The sequence below is a fragment of the Oenanthe melanoleuca genome, chromosome Z (assembly GCF_029582105.1).
Source record: "Oenanthe melanoleuca isolate GR-GAL-2019-014 chromosome Z, OMel1.0, whole genome shotgun sequence".
Classification (NCBI taxonomy): domain Eukaryota; kingdom Metazoa; phylum Chordata; class Aves; order Passeriformes; family Muscicapidae; genus Oenanthe; species Oenanthe melanoleuca.
Window position 1 is genome coordinate 50,379,809 of NC_079362.1, and position 19,318 is coordinate 50,399,126.

Genomic DNA, 19,318 nt, shown 5'->3' on the forward strand with positions numbered 1-19,318 from the left:
TTCCAGTTTAAAAAAACCATGGAGCACTGTTCCTGTGAATTGTGAATGGTTTTCTTAAAGTTTCCAAATCATAACTAAAAGAGTCCTTGGAAAAAACATCCAAGCCACTCAGTGCAAAATCAGTAATTTATACATCCAGTTCTACTAGCTTGCCATTTTTGCTTCAAGAAGACTAACTGTATTAGTACAACTGGAGTTTTGGTACCCATTTGGCCTTCCACTTGAATGGCATTTTTTACATTAAAAAAAAAAATCATGTTTTTTAAATATTTTTTTTTTACTTTATTCAATCAATTTTAACACTAAAAGGAAATATTTATTTTCCAGAAAAGTAAGTTGTTGAAGCATTCTTATGAAAAGACAAGATTTGTACAGATCATAAAAACCACTGATTTTTCTTTGAGTATCTTCTAAATTTTTTTATGATGTGAAGCCTCTAAAAGCCACAGGAATGAAGTGCACTTATACCTTCTTTCCGAACATTTTATTTAGCTCTACAGCTTCATTTCAGATCCTGTGTCAAACAACAATTCTAACCTGCAAACTGACTACAGAAGAGATGCTCATGGAACTGATCTCTCTTGTAGATTGTTTTGGAACTGCTCACTTCAAATTAGTAAAACACACACTTTTATACACCCAGGACGAGTTACATGAACAAACCCAAAAATTTTTTTGTTGGTATTGCAGACTACTGAATTTTGATTACATATGAACAACTTTAAAAGGCAATGAGGTGGCACGGGTATCATACAATAAGAACACTCTTTTGCTCTTTAGGTAAATATGCAAGACTTGAAATATTGTTAAAAATCTAAATAGCTCTGACTGCCAAACTTGATTTTCAGATTTTTCTTTTTAAAAGAAACAGTTTACAAAAATTAAAACCAATTTTTATATTAACTATTTAAATTGTTTCTTAGCCATTAATATTCAACTACATTCTTTCTGTCTCTATTTTCAAACCCCTGGCATTCAATGTGTGTAGTTTTGCCTCTTGAAACTTTTACTACCAAATCCTCCTTTTTTCCTTAAAATTTTTCACATAAATTAATATGAAAAACATTAATTCAGCCCACATAGATTCATAAATTACTTGAATGCAGGATGTGAAGGGATACTAAGCAAGTTCACAGACAGTAAACCCTGTGAGGGGAACACCCTTAAAAGAAGGGAGGTACTGCATAGAGACCTTGACAAATGAGAAGACTAGGAAATTACTAACCATGTGAAGTTCAAAAAGGACAAGAGCTCAATTCTGCACCTGGGATGGAGCAGCCCTGGACAGACAGACTGGGGATGGAGACACTGGAAAGCAGTGCCACAGAAAGGGACCTGGGGGTCCTGGTCTGTGGAAGCTGCACACGACTCAGCAGTGCCCTGGCAGCCAGGAGGGCCACCTGTGTCCTGGGGAGCATCAGGCACAGCATCACCAGCCAGGCAAGGGAGGGGATTGTCCTGCTCTGCTCTGCTCTGCACTGGGGCAGCCTCACCTCCAGTGCTGGGGGCAGCTCTGGGTGCCACAACAGCCTAATGTAAGGCTACAGAGGGTCCATGAGGATGGTGAAGGGCCTGGAGGGGAAGCTGTATGAGGAACACCTGAGGTCACTTGGTCTGTTCAGCCTGGAGGACACTGAGGGGAGACCTCACTGCAGCCTACATCCTCTCCTTGAGAGGGGGAGAGGAGGGGCAGGCACTGATCTCTCCAATGTGGTGACCAGTGATAGGACCTGAGGGAATGGACTGAATTTGTGTCAGGGGAGGTTTATGGTGGATATCAGGAAAAGGTTCTTCACCCAGAGGGTGGCTGGGCACTGGAAGAGGCTCCCCAGGGAAACTGACACAGGACAAAACTGATAGAGTTGGACAATGCTCTCAGGCACATGGTGTGATTCATGGAGTGTCCTGTGCAGAACCAGGAGTTGGAATCGACCCTTGTGGGTCCTTTCCAGCTCAGCATATTCTATGATTCTGTGAAAACTGTCTTTACTCTATGTTCCTCAACTGTTTTACATTAAATAGCCTTCGAATTTAATACTAGAAGCTGAAGCAAACAGACATAACTTCCTCAGCTACTTTCAAACAGAGATTAGTTCTTTCCTTTTGGGTCTGAAGGAGAAATCAGAAGCTCTTTTCTAGCAGCAAATCCACTTCCACAGAACTTCGAGTATGTTCAGTCAGTAACTCAGATGAAATTATTTCTTGTTGTGTTTTGGATCAAATGGCTGCCTCTTGGTTTGTGTCATGTAAATCACCTTACACGCAAATCACTGATGGAAATTTTAAAAAGACAGGTGTCTGTAAGCACTCCTTTTCTGTGCAACCTGGCCTTAGTGATTTCAGTTCTGAGGTAACATTTAATGAAGTTTAGCACAAAAGCACTAAACTGGCAAGTCAGCAATGGCAAAAGATCATACAGGGGGATAAGGCCTTTTCCAACAGCTTATGTGAACAGATGTAATTTATGTAAAGAGGGCCCCTGCATGCTTGTGTAACAGCAAATTTCTACAAATGAATTCTTGAGCAGAAGACAATGAAGGACTAAAAACCTGTACTGGGTACACAGGTTTTGCATTGGTCCTGTCAACATTTGTTTCTGTGGATACCACCAGATACAGTTCAATTTCTGTACACAGGAGTGTCTGTTTTGTTCCACCTTGCAGAAGAAAGCAGCCTCTCTCGAGTAAGAGGGCATGGTGCTTTACCTTGAGCCTAGAGGTCCTCTAAAACTCCTCACACTGTACAAACACTAAAAGGCAAGAGCCATGCCTAAAAAGGCATTTCAGAATTATTCTATCAGTGCTGCAGCAGTATAAACAAAAAGCGCAAAAACAAAGCATAAACAAAACTCCTAATAAAAAGGAGTAGCTCCCATTTGAACCATTGTCTGTATTATGGTAACTGTTCAACAGCTGTAGCAGCAGAGATGCTAACTGGATTCAAACAATACCCCAATTAACTCACCAAGAAATAGCATTGTCAGTCTACTAATTTACTACCTTGTTAACTTCCTGTAGTTGTCCTTGCCAATATCGAAGTCCAAAAGTAAGAAGAAATGTTGAATAGTAAAAGTATGCTGCAGAATTAGCAAGATAAACTGTGACTAACATTTCTACACTATAAATGTCTCAGGTTGTATCAAACTCTTCCTCCAGATTGTCACTGCTGCACTGACAGCAAGCATCTCTGAAGTCTTTCTGTCATTTGAGGAACTCTGTATTTAAGCAAACTACACTTCTTTCATAAGATCAACAATGCAAGTATATAAACCAACCTCTCCAGTAAAGTTTTGACAAACTTGAGTGACAAAAAGGTTAAGGCCTTTATTAAAAACATGAGAAAAGATTATTTTTTTATGATTACACCATCCTTACCATAAAGAGATCAAATTCCTCCTCACGTCGAGCAATCATCTGATTCAGAGTCTCATCATCAGGAACTTCATCTTCCTCCTGGTTAGAAAGATGCATAAAATTATTAGGAAGTACTCACATGCACCTTGAAGTAACAGCCTCCATCAATTCACTGACCCTCTTTCACTGAAAAGTGTGAAGCACTTAAACTGAAACTAAACCTTTTAAAGTGTTCAGCTATTCTGTAAGTAACAAAATAACACAGTAAGAATGACAAATGAGACTTACTACTACCTTCAAAATTTGAGAATGAGGAAATGACCAAACACAAAACCAGGAAATTTTGGGTTGTGGTTTTCCTGGGTCAGAAGCACAGTTAGTGCTTTGCTTAAAATGCGTGTATTTCCATTCTGCTATTCTACAGTACTTCAGAAATACCATTCTAGATTTTGAGGTTTTTCCCATCAAATCAAGGAGACCAAAAAATTCCTGATTAAATGAAAAAAATGAAAAGAATGAAACATGCTTCTATTCTGAAAAATAACCCAGCTGAATCACTTTCTCTTGACAATTTTCTGCTTAGAAATTGAGATGTGAACATTTTACTGCAGACAAAATGGATTCTTTCATAAAAACAGAAACAGGCACTAGAAAAACAAATTAGAACCGTACTGTTCCGTTGAAAATGTTAAAGCTGAAACTGTTACAACCCAAAATGTTCAGTCTTCCTCCCTGAATTATTCTGAAACCATAGACAACAGGTCACTCTGAACCTATGTTACACTATGCTACAGACCTATAATTCTTCTTAAAAACTCATGTTTTGAACCCAGTTTAATGGGAGTATAGAGAATGCTGCACGTAGCACCCAAAAAGCTAATATCCTGTAGCCTTTTTTCAGAAATAAGAAGTCATTTATATATTCACACATCTTCCCCCCAGTGTCTGGATTTCTACATCTCAGAAAAAAACCCGAATCAGCTCTTGTTAATGCAATTCTAAAGGAACCCCTTTATAACTTAATGAACATATAATTTAAGTTTTAACATGAAGCGTGGCAACTGGGAAAGTGATTAAGAGACCTAGTTCTTCTCACTTCAAGTCACTGCTCCTTCACAGTACATGAAAACGAAGTCACATGGTTATACACACTCAGAAAAAAAGATTCTTTTATAAATGTGACCATCATGAAAGATCTGCATACTTCCTTACTTCCTTATTATCTCAGAGTAACTTCTGACCTGAAAAAAATAAGTGATGTCACAGCAGAAGCTGTAACAACATTACAGCCATATTATCAGCAATTAGGCTGAATAAACCTGTTGCCAAATAGGTAGGCTTGGCAGAAGAAAAAATTATAAATAAACTTGAGTGCCAACAAAAAATTACATGATCAACAAGTAACTTCTAATCACCTGTCATACCTTGCTATTATTCTAATGAATCTTTCTAAATACACAGAAATTACCTCTCTGCTTTATCTAGTACTAATAAAAGAAAAAGCAGATAAAAAAAAAAAAAAAAAAAAAAGGGGAACCTTGATGCTGAGCTTAAAAAAAAAAAATCCTACTAAAAAGCTATGAACAGAACATAGTACTCTACATACAGGCATGAAATTTTAAAGCATGTTTAGCCTGGGAATATTTAACTGGTGACCAGTAAATGGTATCTTTGTTAGATGTGCCAGTCCACATTTGCAAGTCAAAGTTGTGTCAGTATTGTTGATAATTTAACTTTTAATTGAGAGATTTACTTTTTCTTGTCAATCTCCTGTTTTAATACTCAGTGCTGCTGCAATGAAGGAGCAATGGCTGACCAGTACAGGATGGTGAAAATTCAATTCCTGTAAGTCCGTGAGAGGTTGAGCAGTTTTGCATAGTCTCTGTTCACAATGAAGTATTACTTGAAAGCTTCAGCTAGGAGTCAGATGGCAGTATCAGTGCTTTAAAGACTGATGCTGGGCTATGGAAAATAAACCTTATTTAAATCTGGTTGCTTCAGCATGACAGACGAAGTATATTTGAACACACAAGAAACAAATTGGTTTGAAGCCATCTACAAAATAAGGCACGTCACATAAGCCTGAGCTACAGACCTGACTTCTGAAATGCTGTCAGATAAATGCTTCAGAAACAAATGCACTCCTAATTTAAAAAAAACACCTCACAGGATTACTGAAAATATCTGCTTGGTTTCATATAGGAAGTGTGGTCTGCTTTAGAACTCCAGGTTTACTTAATCAAAATTATGATATGAGTATCAGCAAATTTCTGCATTAACACCAGAAATAAAAGACAATTACTGATAAAAATGTTTGCCACTCTTCTTTAATTTCTGAAAAAGACTAAAACAATACAAAATTTCATCTTAACCATGCTTTTCTAAATGCACAATGCAGAGTTTACACAAAAAGATTAATGACTGAAGAAGTAAACTCGTTCATCTTCGAAATTTTACTCCACATAATGAAGAGTGCCAATGAAACACAGGTTACAGAATATTGTATCTGTGTGCACCTTATTCAGACATACAAGCCCCACTCAGAGGCAAGATTGGTCTAAAAAGCTCTCTCTTTAACCAGTACAGGGTATCTTCAAGGTAATTTCTCTGTGTGTGTAATCAGTATAACTGATGCATTGATTTAATTTCTCCCAAATACGGCTTTCATCCAAATATGAATTTTGTTCAGATTCAGAAGAGTCTGTAGTGACAGGCGAAAGAACAGGTTCATCATTCCACACTCACGATTCCATAAAAGAACACAATGAAAAGAGAGGGACATACACGCACTGACTCTATAACCTCACTTCCCACTACTAAAAGAGAAGGCCTGACAACTCTTTTCAAGCAGCTTATTATTTCTCCAAGAGGAAATGGTGATGAGAAGTCCAGGCTGGACACAGCACCAGAAAAAACAGTTACTTTCTGGCTTGTCCAAAGCCCAAGGCACATCAAGGCAGATCTCCTACACAGGTTCCAAAGGAAGTACAGTAAGCAGGGCCCTTCAAGACTGAAGGACATAGCTGCTTAGCATGTCAAAAAATCAAATTGCCTAGCTGAACATATATATTGGACTTAGGAAATGGTTTATGGACTTAGGAAATGTGCTGGAAAAATCCTTGCTTGATTGCAATTATTTGCCAAAATAATGAAGGGTAGAATTTAAAATTACAATACCTAATCCTACAATAAGATTTAACCATAACCATAATATCATAACCACTAGGTTACAACCTACTACTGTAACCATAAAAAAAAGATAAAAATTAGGTTATTTCTGTGACTGTATAGTAAGAAACGATAATGAATTTCAAGAGTTATGAAAATCTTGGTAAATGATGTATAAAAGAAGGGTCAGTATTTCCTGAAACTCTCTTAGTAATTATTTCTAACTACCTTACCTCATTTTCCTCTTCATGCTCCAATATAGCTTGTAGGAATGCCCTCCTTTCGTGGCTTGAAGACTTCTGATCGAACATTCCTGCCTGGATAACTTTCTGGTCTACATTCAGCTTATACTTTGCCGCAGCAAGGATCTTCTCCTCCACACTGTTCACGGTGCACAGTCGCAGGACTCTAACTTCGTTCTGCTGACCAATTCGGTGAGCTCTATCCTGGGCCTGCAAGTCCTGTTAGGCAAAGAACATGGAGAGTAATTTAACAGAGAGAGTGAACACAGATATTAAAACTCTTCTTAGTCTTGCCTCCCTTATTTTTACATGTGGCCATTGAGTATGATGTGATTTGCATACATTTGCACAGCTGAAAGCACATGTACAACTATGTGCTTCCATAGATATTGAACTTACTTTCTTACAAGTAAAAAAAAAAAGTGGCAAAGGCATAATTCATTTCTGCTTCTGGCTTTTTAAAATAAACCAAGAGGTGTGATATCCTCTTTTTCTGGTAATCTGTACTTACAACTAACAGCGACAGAGCAAGTTCAGTGCCTCAGACCAAGTCTACTCACTGACATGGTCACCTAATTTTGTGTGAGAGCTAGCATTCAGCATAGCCTTTACTAAAGTATTGCAAACTACCTACCAAAGGCCAGGGACCTGGTTATTATATCCTAAGGGTTAAAGAATGAATACAGTTATATAAATGAAGCAGGTTTATAACATTTCTAGCACTGAGGATACCCCAAGACTCATGCAAGCACAGAATTAGTTCTCCAATTCAAACCAAAACATTTCCTGATTGTGGCAGTTTGTCCCACTAACTCCTCTCAAAGCAGCATTTTATCTCTTACTTGTATTTTTTCCTTTAATCCCAGGCTATATCATCTATTTAAAGAAACAACTCAAAAATACCAGGGATTCTTTACACATTTCATGAAGATAAGAAAATAAAAATAACCTGATGAGGATTCCAGTCACTATCAAAGATTATAACGGTGTCAGCAGCCTGGAGATTTAAGCCTAGCCCTCCAGCCCTTGTACTCAGCAAGAAGATAAAGTATTGAGATCCGGGCTCATTGAACTTCTTCAAAAGAGCAGCTCGATCCTCTGATTTTGTTGTGCCTGAAAAATAATAATTTAAATATCATATAATAAAGATGTGAACTGAAGCAATATAAGTAACAATGCCTGTTCCAAAAAGTACATGTGAAAGGTTTATTTTAGTGCACTGCTTTGTGACATCTCTGCCATGTTTTCCATAACACTGGCCATGAATGTTTAGGTCAACTGCCTACTACACCTTTGACACAGACTTCTAAAGGTCTCTTTAAATGCATTTGTTTTGACATTTCTAAAGTAGATCTTAAAATGTTGGCTAACATTGTTATACCTTTTTATAACTCAAATAAATTTCAACTGAAACTACTATATACAAACAGAAGAGAGCCCTATTTTTGATTAATGCCTTCTGGCTACAGCAGCATTAAATATTTTTAAAAGCTACTTATACAGAGATTTATCAAAATGTCACTATTTGCCTTTGGAGTCATAGTTAATACCAAAAGACTGCAAATTCTTAAAATGTCCTATCTTGAGGGTGATAAATCTATAGAAGATGAAATTACTAATTTTTTTTATTACTAAGGTTGGTTGTTTCCCAGATACACCCCCCTGCTTCTCCAAACTCAGCAGCACATGGGCAGGAAATAAGCAGAAAAGCTTCTGTGCTGAGATAAAGGCAGCTTTATAAAAGTGAAAGGTATGTATGCAAGGACAAGAAGAGGAATTTATTTACAGTTCACAGCAGCAACCAGATATCCGGCTGCTTCCTGGGAAGCAGGGCCTCAGTACCTGTAATGACTAATTTAATGAAGTAAAGACAATGAGTGTATTTACCATACTGTGTCTTGACATAAACATTCTGTTATGAAAAATAACTAATTTATAAATATATGATGTAAAATAATCTAAACCATTTAAAATGCAATGTAATTTATCTTTATTGAAAACAAGTATTAAAACACATGCAGGCCAGAGGTGTGAAGATGGCTTTGTTAGCATGCTAATATGTTCTTCAGATGGTTTTGGCATTCTATGGCACAGTGATGTAGCTCATTTGTATATCTATTTCATAACCTAATTTTACATTCAAGGATAATATTGGTTCAACTTCATGTTCATTAACATTTAGAAAGGATGAGAATATATTTTGGTACTACTTTTTCTTCTGAATAAAAAATGAAGCTAAGAGTCAATTTAAAACACTGTTAAAAGTATTCAGAGGAAACTTCAAGTCTCACTTATACCATTCTCTGTATTTAGCTTAAATCATTGCTTCTCTACTAAAAAAGTATTTTGATAAATGCTGCTGGTCCTACGTAATACAATAATGCGTGAGATAAAATATTAAGTAAAAATAATTACTATTTAAGAAGCTCAGTGTGAGGCAGAGATCATTAACATGGAAGACCAAAATGGAAACTTCTTTCAAACAGGTTTAAAACTCAGGTGTGATATGCTATTTTTGATCTGTATTTCATAAAAGTGTGGGAATCAATTAAAGAATCAAATAGATTGGAAAAGGCGCCTGAGACACTGAGCCCAAGCTCTGATCAAACACCATGCTGTCAACTTGACCACAGCACTTAGCACTACATCCAAGCTTTCCTTAAACACCTTCAGGGATGGTGAGCTCCCCATGTTCCTGGGCAAGCCATTCCAATGCCCAACCACCCCTTCAGTGAAGGAATGCCTTTTAATGCCCAACCTAAACCTCCCCTGATGCAGTTTAGGACTGTGTCCTCTTGCCTGTCACTGGTTGCCTGGGAACAGAGCCCAACCCCCACTTGGCTACACCCTCCCTTCAGGGAGATGTAGAGTCACCAGCTCACCCCTGACCCTCCTCTTCTCCAGGCTAAACAACCCCAGCTCCCTCAGCTGCACTCACAGGACTTGTGTTCCAGACCCTTCCCAGCTCCACTGCCCTTCTCTGGACAGGCTCCAGCACCTCAATGTCCTTCTTGGAGTGAGGGACCCAGAACTGGATGCAGAACTGGCAGTGTGGTCTCTCCAGTGGGGACTCAATCAGTCCAGGGGACAATCCCTGCCCTGCTCCTTCTGGCCACACTATTCCTGGTACAGGCCAGGATGCCATTGGCCTTCTTGGCCACCTGGGCACACCATGGGCCAGTGCATCCAGCACTGGCCTTGTTGAGCCTCACACCACTGGCCCTGGGCCATGATCCAGCCTGTCCAGTTCCCTCTGCAGAGCATTCCTGCCCTCCAGCACATCAACACTCCTACCCAGCCAGGTGTTGTCTGTGAATATACTGAGGGTACATTCAATCCCCTCATCCAGATCATCCACAAAGATATTGAACACTCAACAGAGATACTGAACAGAATAAAGGTATTAGTATCTAAAATGTTTCTAAACCATCTTTTCATTTGAAGGAATAAAACATAACTACACATGAAGAAACTCAGGCATTTGATCTTCCTGTGAAATTCAGATATGCTGCAATTCAGTTACCTTATGAAGGACAGCAGCTGAATTTTAAACAGATAAAAATGAATTTATTCCATAGGAATATAGGCCTAACTCTGGCATTATCATCTCTTTTCATGAGAATATTTTCAGGCAACTTAGATAGTGATGATTGAGACCCTGGATTTTAAACCCTTTGTGAAAAAGAGCTGAGTCTTTAAGCAGCAAATTTATACATAATCTGCATTCCTAGAACAGACCTGAGTGTTTATATAAATAATACATTGACCAAATGGTCTGTAGGTTAAACAGGTAAAAGAAAACACTGAAAGAGACCGAGAAGATTACTTCTACTGACAGAAGCAAAAGTATGCCTTTCTCTACACCCTGTCTGGAAGAATAAGGGAAATACTAGTAAATTGCCACTGAAGGGTCTACTGGCATAATTTCACAGTAAATACACTTGCAGAATTATGAAATAGTATTTTGAACCTGTTTTCACTTCTGTATAGTCACAACACAGCACTGTTATGAAAACACTATGAGGAGAACCCAGGGCTCCCATGCCCAAACTAATGAAGGATGCTACCTCTTATCTTAGTATTTTATATTTTTTTTCCCATTTAGCTTACCATCGAGACGCAGATAAAGGAAATTTCGAAATGCAAAGTAGTCTTCCATAATAGTCATGAGTGATGTCATTTGACAGAAAAGAAGCACACGATGGTTAGTGGCTCGTAACTTTGGTAGAATACGATCGAGTAGCTCAAACTTCCCTGAGGCCCGGTAAAGTTCAGCTCTGTTGGAGAGAAGCAGCACAGCAAATGCCAGAATAAGCCCACATTTAAAAGTCTATACTCATTATCATGTCAGAGAGTAACAAAAAGACTAATTCACTTAATCTAAATAAGACTCATCTCTTTAAAATTGCACACGTTGATTAAAATAAACACATGTGAAGTCCTGTTTTCCTGACTTTTCTTCAATTACAAAAACTGTTTTGATTTTCAATCACTCAATTCTTTTTCATTATTTATTAAAACACACATTATTTCTCAGCTAGATAAGCATTCCATAAGTTAAGACATTGACCTGCTATTTTGTTCTCAACTGGCATTAAAAACAACTATTAACTGCAACTGCAGTTTTAAATTGTATTGATCAGGCATTTGTTGGAAACAGCCCCTTTTCCACTCAACTACTGTTTACTGTCTACATTAACGGTGTTTAGCTACTTTGATTAGCTACTCTTGTCTATGTCTATGGCTATTAGCTACTCTTTTCCAGTCTTCTATGCAAAGAATTGCAAAACTGACTCCTAGCACTGAAATTCAACCCATAACCTAGAAAATGAACAGAAGTAAAGAGAATGTATAAATCAGCACCACAGTGATAAACTTTACAGAAATAAACTCCATGCAACTTTTCTCTAACCTTGAGTCTGTACTCTCAAAATATGATATATCATTAGCAATGGCACAAAATCCAGAAGATACAAAGCCTTCTGATATGCATATGTCTGTAATCAGTCAAAGACTAAAATGTTTAGTATTCTGATATACTAGCTAAGTATACTAGCTACTGGTATACTAGATAAGGGAAAAAAAAAAACCAAAAACATTAACACCTAAATAGGATGAAAGTAAGGTACACACTTTTTGTTTATAAAGCATCCATTAACTTGACAGTTGCATCGAGTATCAGGAAAAATAAAGCAAATCTTTTTCATTTCAGATAATGGAAGATATGATATTTTAATTTGGAAAAGAGAGAATAAATAAGGAAAAGTAGAAGGCAAAAGTAACAAGAAAAGGAAGAAAATCCTAAGAGATATGGCTAAAGAGTCATTCCAACGAATTTCAGATGGTATGTTATTTCAAAATAAGGGGAAAGGAAGACACGAGTCTTTTCTGTCTGCCAGCCTGAAAGAGATAGACAGTCATGAAAAGATCTCATAACACTTCTAGTACTATTAGGTTCTGCTCTAAATATGTGCCCTGTACTTCCTCTGCCTCTTTGACAATGCTTGAGTTTCCTAATATGTAGCTTCCAGGAACAAAATGTGATTATTAATTCCAATACAACACTCTGGACAGCAGGAAAAACAGAGTTACCCGTTAATGACACCATTTGAGTAGCCCAGATGTTCAGCAAAGGACTCCTGCAAAATTATAAACAATAAACATATTACAAACTACAAAGCAACAAAGAATTATGTGTTCTTACAGAAATCAAATTAAATATATGAGTATTGCAGGTCTGAGTTCAATGATGTTCATACTCTTGGAAACCACCTTGTGGCAACGGTGCTCTGCCAATATTTTGTGTACAATTATTTAAAATTCATTATTTGCTCAAGTGACTTCTGTAGCATACATTTTACCAGATTACAAATACGGTAGAATACTAATTAATTTGTACTAATCAGCAGAAAATTCATCTGCAATTTACTCAATTTAATTATTCAGCATACAAGATCACAAAGAGTGAAAACTACAACAACAACAACAACAAAATAATAAATCACAGTAGGTACTTTACAATATTTTCATAAATTTGGCTATATTCCACATATCTATGACACTTTCTATCTTTTCAGATATATTCATATACTTAGGTCCTATTGAAAGATGCTATATAGATGGCACATATTTGCTGAAAGAACAAGATGGACAGAATAGAACAAATGTAGTTGACAATTAAAAGATTCATAGTAACAGATTAGTAGCCTGTTAATTACAAAGATTCTGCACATGACATTTTGAACCAGTGTCTATACATAAAAAATTTAGTGTATGTGAATACCAAATTGCTCTGGATTGTCTCAAATTAGTAAAAAAATCCTTCACCTTTAAAAGACACTGCTTCATAAAATGAAATACTTTAAAAACAGACTTTGGATTATCAATAAAAAGATGGCACTTGTTGACTATAATACATGCATTTTTTGAATCTGTTTCTTTACAATATAAATTATGTGGACAGAGATAACCCTCCCACACACATAAGTTTCAGCAGCAGTTTTCTATTATCATAGCCATCTGAATAAAAGAACTCTCAAAATCAAAGCTACCAGTCTTACCTCAATGTGTTGAAACATGTATGGGTGATTGCATATCTTTCTCAACTGCATGATAGTGTTCATAAGAGTTTTTGCTCCGCCTTTTCCCTGTGGGCATAAACAGTGCAAACCAAATGATTAATTTCTTAGCTTATGAGTATACCCTTCAAAAATATTTTTATCCCAAATCCGAACACTACTACACCCGATTACTAATAAAAAAAGGGAGCAAAAAAACCAGCAAAACTCCCTATTAAGAAAAAAAACAAGCCAGGCCAAACCAAAACAACAAAAATCAAAAAACTATTGTACAGTTGTCTTGCTGTATAAATTCATCTGTCATAAGGATGATCTGTAATGAGAAAGAAAGATCTGGAAGTAATTCATGAAGTGCACCACATTGCTACCTGCAGTATTCTTGGTAAGAAGCACAGCACCTACTGTCCTGATAATTTATACTGTTTATTATGAAACCACACAAACTCCACAGTGTCTGAACCCTCTAACAGGAAGCAACTCTAGCTGGATTCAATTCCATAGTAACTTTTCCAGTCTCTTAACTCATATATGGGCTTCTCACTCCAGGCTGAGTAAAACATCAGGCCACAGGTACTAAAGTTTTAAAGCTCACCAAATTAATGAATCATCTTATTATTTAAGGAAGTATATTCTCAAAACACAAACTACAGTTAATCTTGTAGAACCACAGTCAGGTGTGCCAGACCAAACTGTACAGTTAAAAACTAACTGCAGCTGGTCAAGGTAAGTTTGAGAACATTGTATTGCATTAACATTGCCAAAAACTTGTTTCTTTCAAATGCCATTTTGTTTTTTTGCCATTTTATAAAAATGTAATTAGAGTGGCATCAATAATCCAAATTTACTATATGACTAATTCAGTTTTATTTTTAAATCCTCACCCAAACAATGTACCAATTTTAATGTGTAAAGTTGGGGAAAATAGAGTATTTGATTATAATAAATACTATAAACATTCTAGTCTTTTCTGGGAAGTACATTGATATCATAACTTTCATCTAGAGCACAGATCATCCATTTGAAGGGGGCACTCCATATATCTAAAACTTGGTTTTGCTCTTTCCGAGATCATCTCAAATTTGCTCCAAAATACAGTCCATATTTGTTATAAAAACAATTTCCCACAGCTTTCCATCTGAGCGAATTGTCTCTAATCTCAGTTGGGTCCAGGCCAGAGCTGCAGAAAGACCAGATTTTTTCCTAACACAATGGTTGTTCGACCATTGAAGCCAAGCGGTCTACAACCACCTCTCTCTGCTGACCACAGGTAGCAGTGATAATAGAGCTTAATTTAACATTTAAAGAAAAAAAATATTTAAGAGAGAGTCGCAAGAACAGAAAAATTTTAGCCCCCTGAGGAGAGAGGAATACAAGGGAAGTGTTCAGGAGACAGCAAAGGCAATTTTGACTGGTTAATCACAAAGCCAGGTAGAAAAACAGGTAGGACAAAATATACAAAAGAGTCTGAGCACATGAAAGAGATCAGAAGAGGAAGTAGAAGACTCTGATACAAAATAAAATTTTTAGGACACATATAAAGACATCAAACTGCAAAACTGCATTAAAAATACAGCTGAGGAACATGAATTAATGTCTAAAAAGTGTTCAAACTATGAAGGTGCATTTCAATATCCAGTGAAAAAGAATCCTTTTTCTGGAATTTAATTAAGCACCAGTAAAGAAAAGAATTTGACTGCAAAGAACTAGAAAGGTAAAGTAAGATACTGAATAGAAAAATCACCTACTGTACCAATGCAACATGAAAAAGGCTTATGGAAAGACTGTTATGTGCACTGTGTTGCAATAGACACACAAGAGGGTGCAAACTGAACCTCTTAAATTCTAGATATTCTGCAGAGTTCAAAGTATTTCACATTTAATACAGTGTTAAAAATTTATTATAATGTGAAAAATTGATTAATGCCAATTTCTTTACTCTATATTGACTGGCTCAAACCCCCATGAGAGCATAACCAATGTTTACTAATACAAAGTCTAAACCTGACTATAGTACTTTGAATCTTACTGATCTCGTAAAGAATTTTGTCACCAACAGACCTTGTAAAGATGAATGCAAGTATACAGTCCTAGCTGACTGAAACAAGACTCAACTAATAGCTCTGAAAAACAACATAAATAGCCTTCTGTAGTCATGACTGCCACAATCACAATTATTCAGATATATTACTGAATTAAGCTCAGATTTTTCTCAAACAGTGCCTGTTTGCAGAAAGGCACTGCAACTACACTGAATACAAGCAGTATCTTCTCCCTGTGAATAGCTGCAGTCTTGTACCTGAAAGGCATGCCTGAAATTTCTCTTCCCATCAGAGATACCTGCAGTAAGAGTCTACACTTTAACTTTATAAAACAGGAATCACATTGTTAACGTAATTACTCATAATACATTATTTCCTTAATATTTTAGTCTTTTGTACCTTCTTGTCCTTTTCAGAACCATCTGTGAGAAGGATTCCCTTGGCTTGCATGTGACGGTACAGGATCTTTTGAAGAGCTGACATATCACATTTGATCACATATTCCACCTGGTGTCAAGAAAAAACCAAAACCCATAAACATGCTGACATAATAATGTTAGTAGAATCTAACTGCAGGTTCTTGTCATTCTAGAACAAAACAAAACAACTCCTACTAATCTTTTATCTGTACCCTAACATCACATAAAATTTCCATGAACAATAATCCAACTGCAAGTACAGAAATGAGTATCTCAAAAGACTGTCCATGAGTCAGAGCTGCAGTGAGACAGCTGAATCCTAACGATGCAATTGTAGGATTACCAAACATACTTTAATTCTTACTCTGTAATCTTTAAAATCTAAAAAATATTTTAAAATTAATTTTATATTTAACATGCAACTAAAAAGCATTTTGTACTCAATAACCAATGGAATTTATTGTGTCTGTTAAGTATTATAAAAGTATCAAGCAAAGCATCATAAAAATATCATCACAGTATATCTAGCAATGAAGAATCCCTCACAGAGTTTAACTGGAATGTTTGTCTAGGCTATCATAGAAATGCACCATTTTCTCAACAACCACTAAAACACAGGGAATTAATACCTGTGTTACTGTATGACCCCTACATTCAGCCTGACTTGTTCAGCTTTGTAAAACTACATTTAGGTTTCAACTGCACACTAAATATAAAACCAATAACAGAAGGACTTCACACACCAATTTTATGTAATTTTTTCTATTGTCCAATGTCCAGATTATAGTCACTATTTTTTAGTAAGTTATGTCAAATAAAAACTGTAACATAGTAATGCTAGTGGCTTGAAATCTTTCAAGCTGTGAATAAAAGACAATGCATAAGATTCCTAACATTTAATAAATAAACAGGAAGGAAATCATTAGGTTATTTTCTTCTGAGAAACAAATGAGTATAAACTTCTTAAAGAGAAGTGACTTTCTTCAATAGTTTCTTTACCAATATTTGCAAAAGCAAATGAACCTGATTAGCAGGCTTCAGTCCCCAAGTTCAATCCTCATGGCCAAATAAATTCCTTTTTTCAAGATAATGGCAACAAAAAGAAACACAGTCTTCTGAGTATGAGTGTGTATGCAACTTGAAAAAATTCCCTCTCCGATGCCTATTATTGGATTAATCAAATAGAGTGACTTGATTTCAATATTGAAATACAAGCATCTTTTATTCTCAAATAAATGCTTCTGCGGGTATTGAGAATTCAACATTTGAAGGAATGGAAATTTTAACAGTAGTAGTGTTGACATGATTATAAAGACAAAAAATAATTTCAAAATGTCTCTTTGTATTGTCTCTGAAGAACTGTACAGAGTTCTTCAGCCATTTAGCCAGTCAGCTTATTAACATGCCTTACAAATATTTCAGTTTGGTATGGTTTTAATCCAGTTTACCTTAAAACCAACTACTTTTCCTTATCATACCTTCAAGTTTACTTTTTTTTTAATTGATGTTATTATTCTGAGAAGAGAGATGTAGAATTGCAGAGGAGGATACAGTGGGACAAAATGAGTAACCCAGCAATAAAAACAACTACCTTTGAAATCAGAAAATAATTTTATGTTCTGGATTTATATGCCATTAATAAAAAATAATTGTGCAATTTCATGAAGACACTTCACAGAACTTCTGGAATGATAATACAGGAAAAAATTGTGCCTGCTTTATAAAGTGCACTAGTCCTTCAGATATTTCAGTAAACTAGCTTCAACCACTGCTAGGAGGATGGTACAGGACAGAATTTCATCCTCAGTGTATGGCTGACTCATAAATTGAAACCAGACTCTAATGCAAAGAAGTTGCATATCTTACAGTGGTTACAACAAACACATTAAAAAAAAGTTAATGAGGAATCCCAAGAGTGCAGACACTTCAGGTAATCAGGTTTCCTCAGCAGCCAGCTTTCTCTGAAGAGGTATAAACAAACAAATACTAAAGAGGACCCCTTCTGCAAAACAGATCTGAAAACAAGACATTACTTAATGCTGAGAAAGAATATTAAATCCCTTCCGAAACTCCTCTCATTGCAAACCTTTTCTGGAAGTTGAGACTCAACCTCCTTCTTCAGTCTTCTCAGCAAGAAGGGCCGAAGAACTTTATGGAGACGACGGATGATCAGAATAGTTTCTTCCTCATTTAAGTCCACCTAGAGAAGTTTATAAAAGTCACTACAAGGCATATTAGGTAATGTATTCTCTCACATGCAAAGTTAAGAACATGCAATAACTTATTTGCATCTTAAAACAAAACTGACTCTGAGTCAAAAAGTACACTTTAAATATAAAAATTTTAGTAAAATAAAAAAGGGGTCTTTTAGTTATGTTAAATCCCTAAGTACCAGTGCAAGTTCAAAGTGGTTTATTCCTGTATTTTTAAAAAATCATTGCCACAGTACCCTTTCTCCAGTCATGGCAAATGGAGCATTGAACCACTGTTCAAAGGTGCTGCAGCTCTTGAAAATGGTTGGAAGAAGGAAATTGAGAAGAGCCCAGAGTTCAGGCAATTTGTTCTGCAAAGGAGTCCCAGTCAGCAGGATTCGCCGAGGGGCCACGTAGTGAGTGTTCAAGACCTGAGTCAGCTTGCAGTGATGGTTCTTCATTCGATGGCCCTCATCTACTATCATGTACTTCCACCGAATCTGAGAGAAAAATAAAAGTTGGCAAAGTTAGAACAGGCCAGACTTTGTCAAGTTCCTCCCAACAAGTATGGAACAAAAATTACTTAAAGCCTGAGACACTCCTCAGTCTCAACCTTGAGGAAAGCCAAATCAAGCATTATGCAACTATCAGTGTCCTTGCTAGCAACAGAGACAAACACTATGCTCAATCTGATATTGAATTCTGACTGGAACTGAAACAGCTAACAGCAGATTCCTTCCATTTCTGGGAAAGAGATTAGAATGACTGGCTCTTCAAGGCCAGAATATGGTTCACAGTGGAAGAAAGAAACCACATAAACTGCAAATAAATCTATCTGCAACAAGAACCTTGACAGGAGACAAAAGCATTTTCAGATAAAGCAAAGTATGCTCATAAATAACAGCAACCCTGAACTTCATTTTGTACCAACTAATCCTATGTTTTTACTTGAGAAGAAAGCAGCATCCCACTTACTGCATTTTCAACTGAAGTTTCTATTTCTTAATATGAAATCGTAAATGCAGTCACAGCAGATGCTGAAAGTTGCTGTTCAAGCTCTCTTATTACCACCTGTACTACAACATGGACAGTCAACACAAGTGCCACACTGACCATATGACTCAGGCCTCAGTCTGCACTTTTATAGGTGCTACCTAATTCCATTTCCCAGGACACGAGGGGTGGTATACTGCTGTCCTTCCTATCTTTCAGAAAGGATGCAAAAAAATAAAGGTAAAGTAGTAGGGTAGTCTCAAACTGTTTTCAAGCATTCAGAATGATGCTAGGAAAATGCACTGCCTGTGTATTACAGGAGACTAACAAGTAA

The 19,318-nt window shown here is 36.6% G+C and overlaps 1 protein-coding gene across 8 annotated transcripts in view; it reads right to left on the bottom strand.

Annotated features, from left to right (window-relative positions):
• The window catches only part of SMARCA2 (SWI/SNF related, matrix associated, actin dependent regulator of chromatin, subfamily a, member 2), a 114,962-nt gene that overhangs the window by 38,616 nt on the left and 57,028 nt on the right, over positions 1-19,318 (bottom strand). For all 8 annotated transcript variants that reach the window (XM_056513054.1, XM_056513048.1, XM_056513055.1 and 5 more), the window contains exons 19-27: positions 18,249-18,491; positions 17,886-17,999; positions 15,780-15,887; positions 13,324-13,410; positions 12,356-12,402; positions 10,874-11,040; positions 7,713-7,876; positions 6,755-6,982; positions 3,375-3,452 (exon numbers count right to left, since the gene is read on the bottom strand). In XM_056513054.1, the coding sequence (XP_056369029.1) occupies positions 3,375-3,452; positions 6,755-6,982; positions 7,713-7,876; positions 10,874-11,040; positions 12,356-12,402; positions 13,324-13,410; positions 15,780-15,887; positions 17,886-17,999; positions 18,249-18,491 (1,236 nt within the window). The remainder of the gene's footprint in view (positions 1-3,374; positions 3,453-6,754; positions 6,983-7,712; positions 7,877-10,873; positions 11,041-12,355; positions 12,403-13,323; positions 13,411-15,779; positions 15,888-17,885; positions 18,000-18,248; positions 18,492-19,318) is intronic.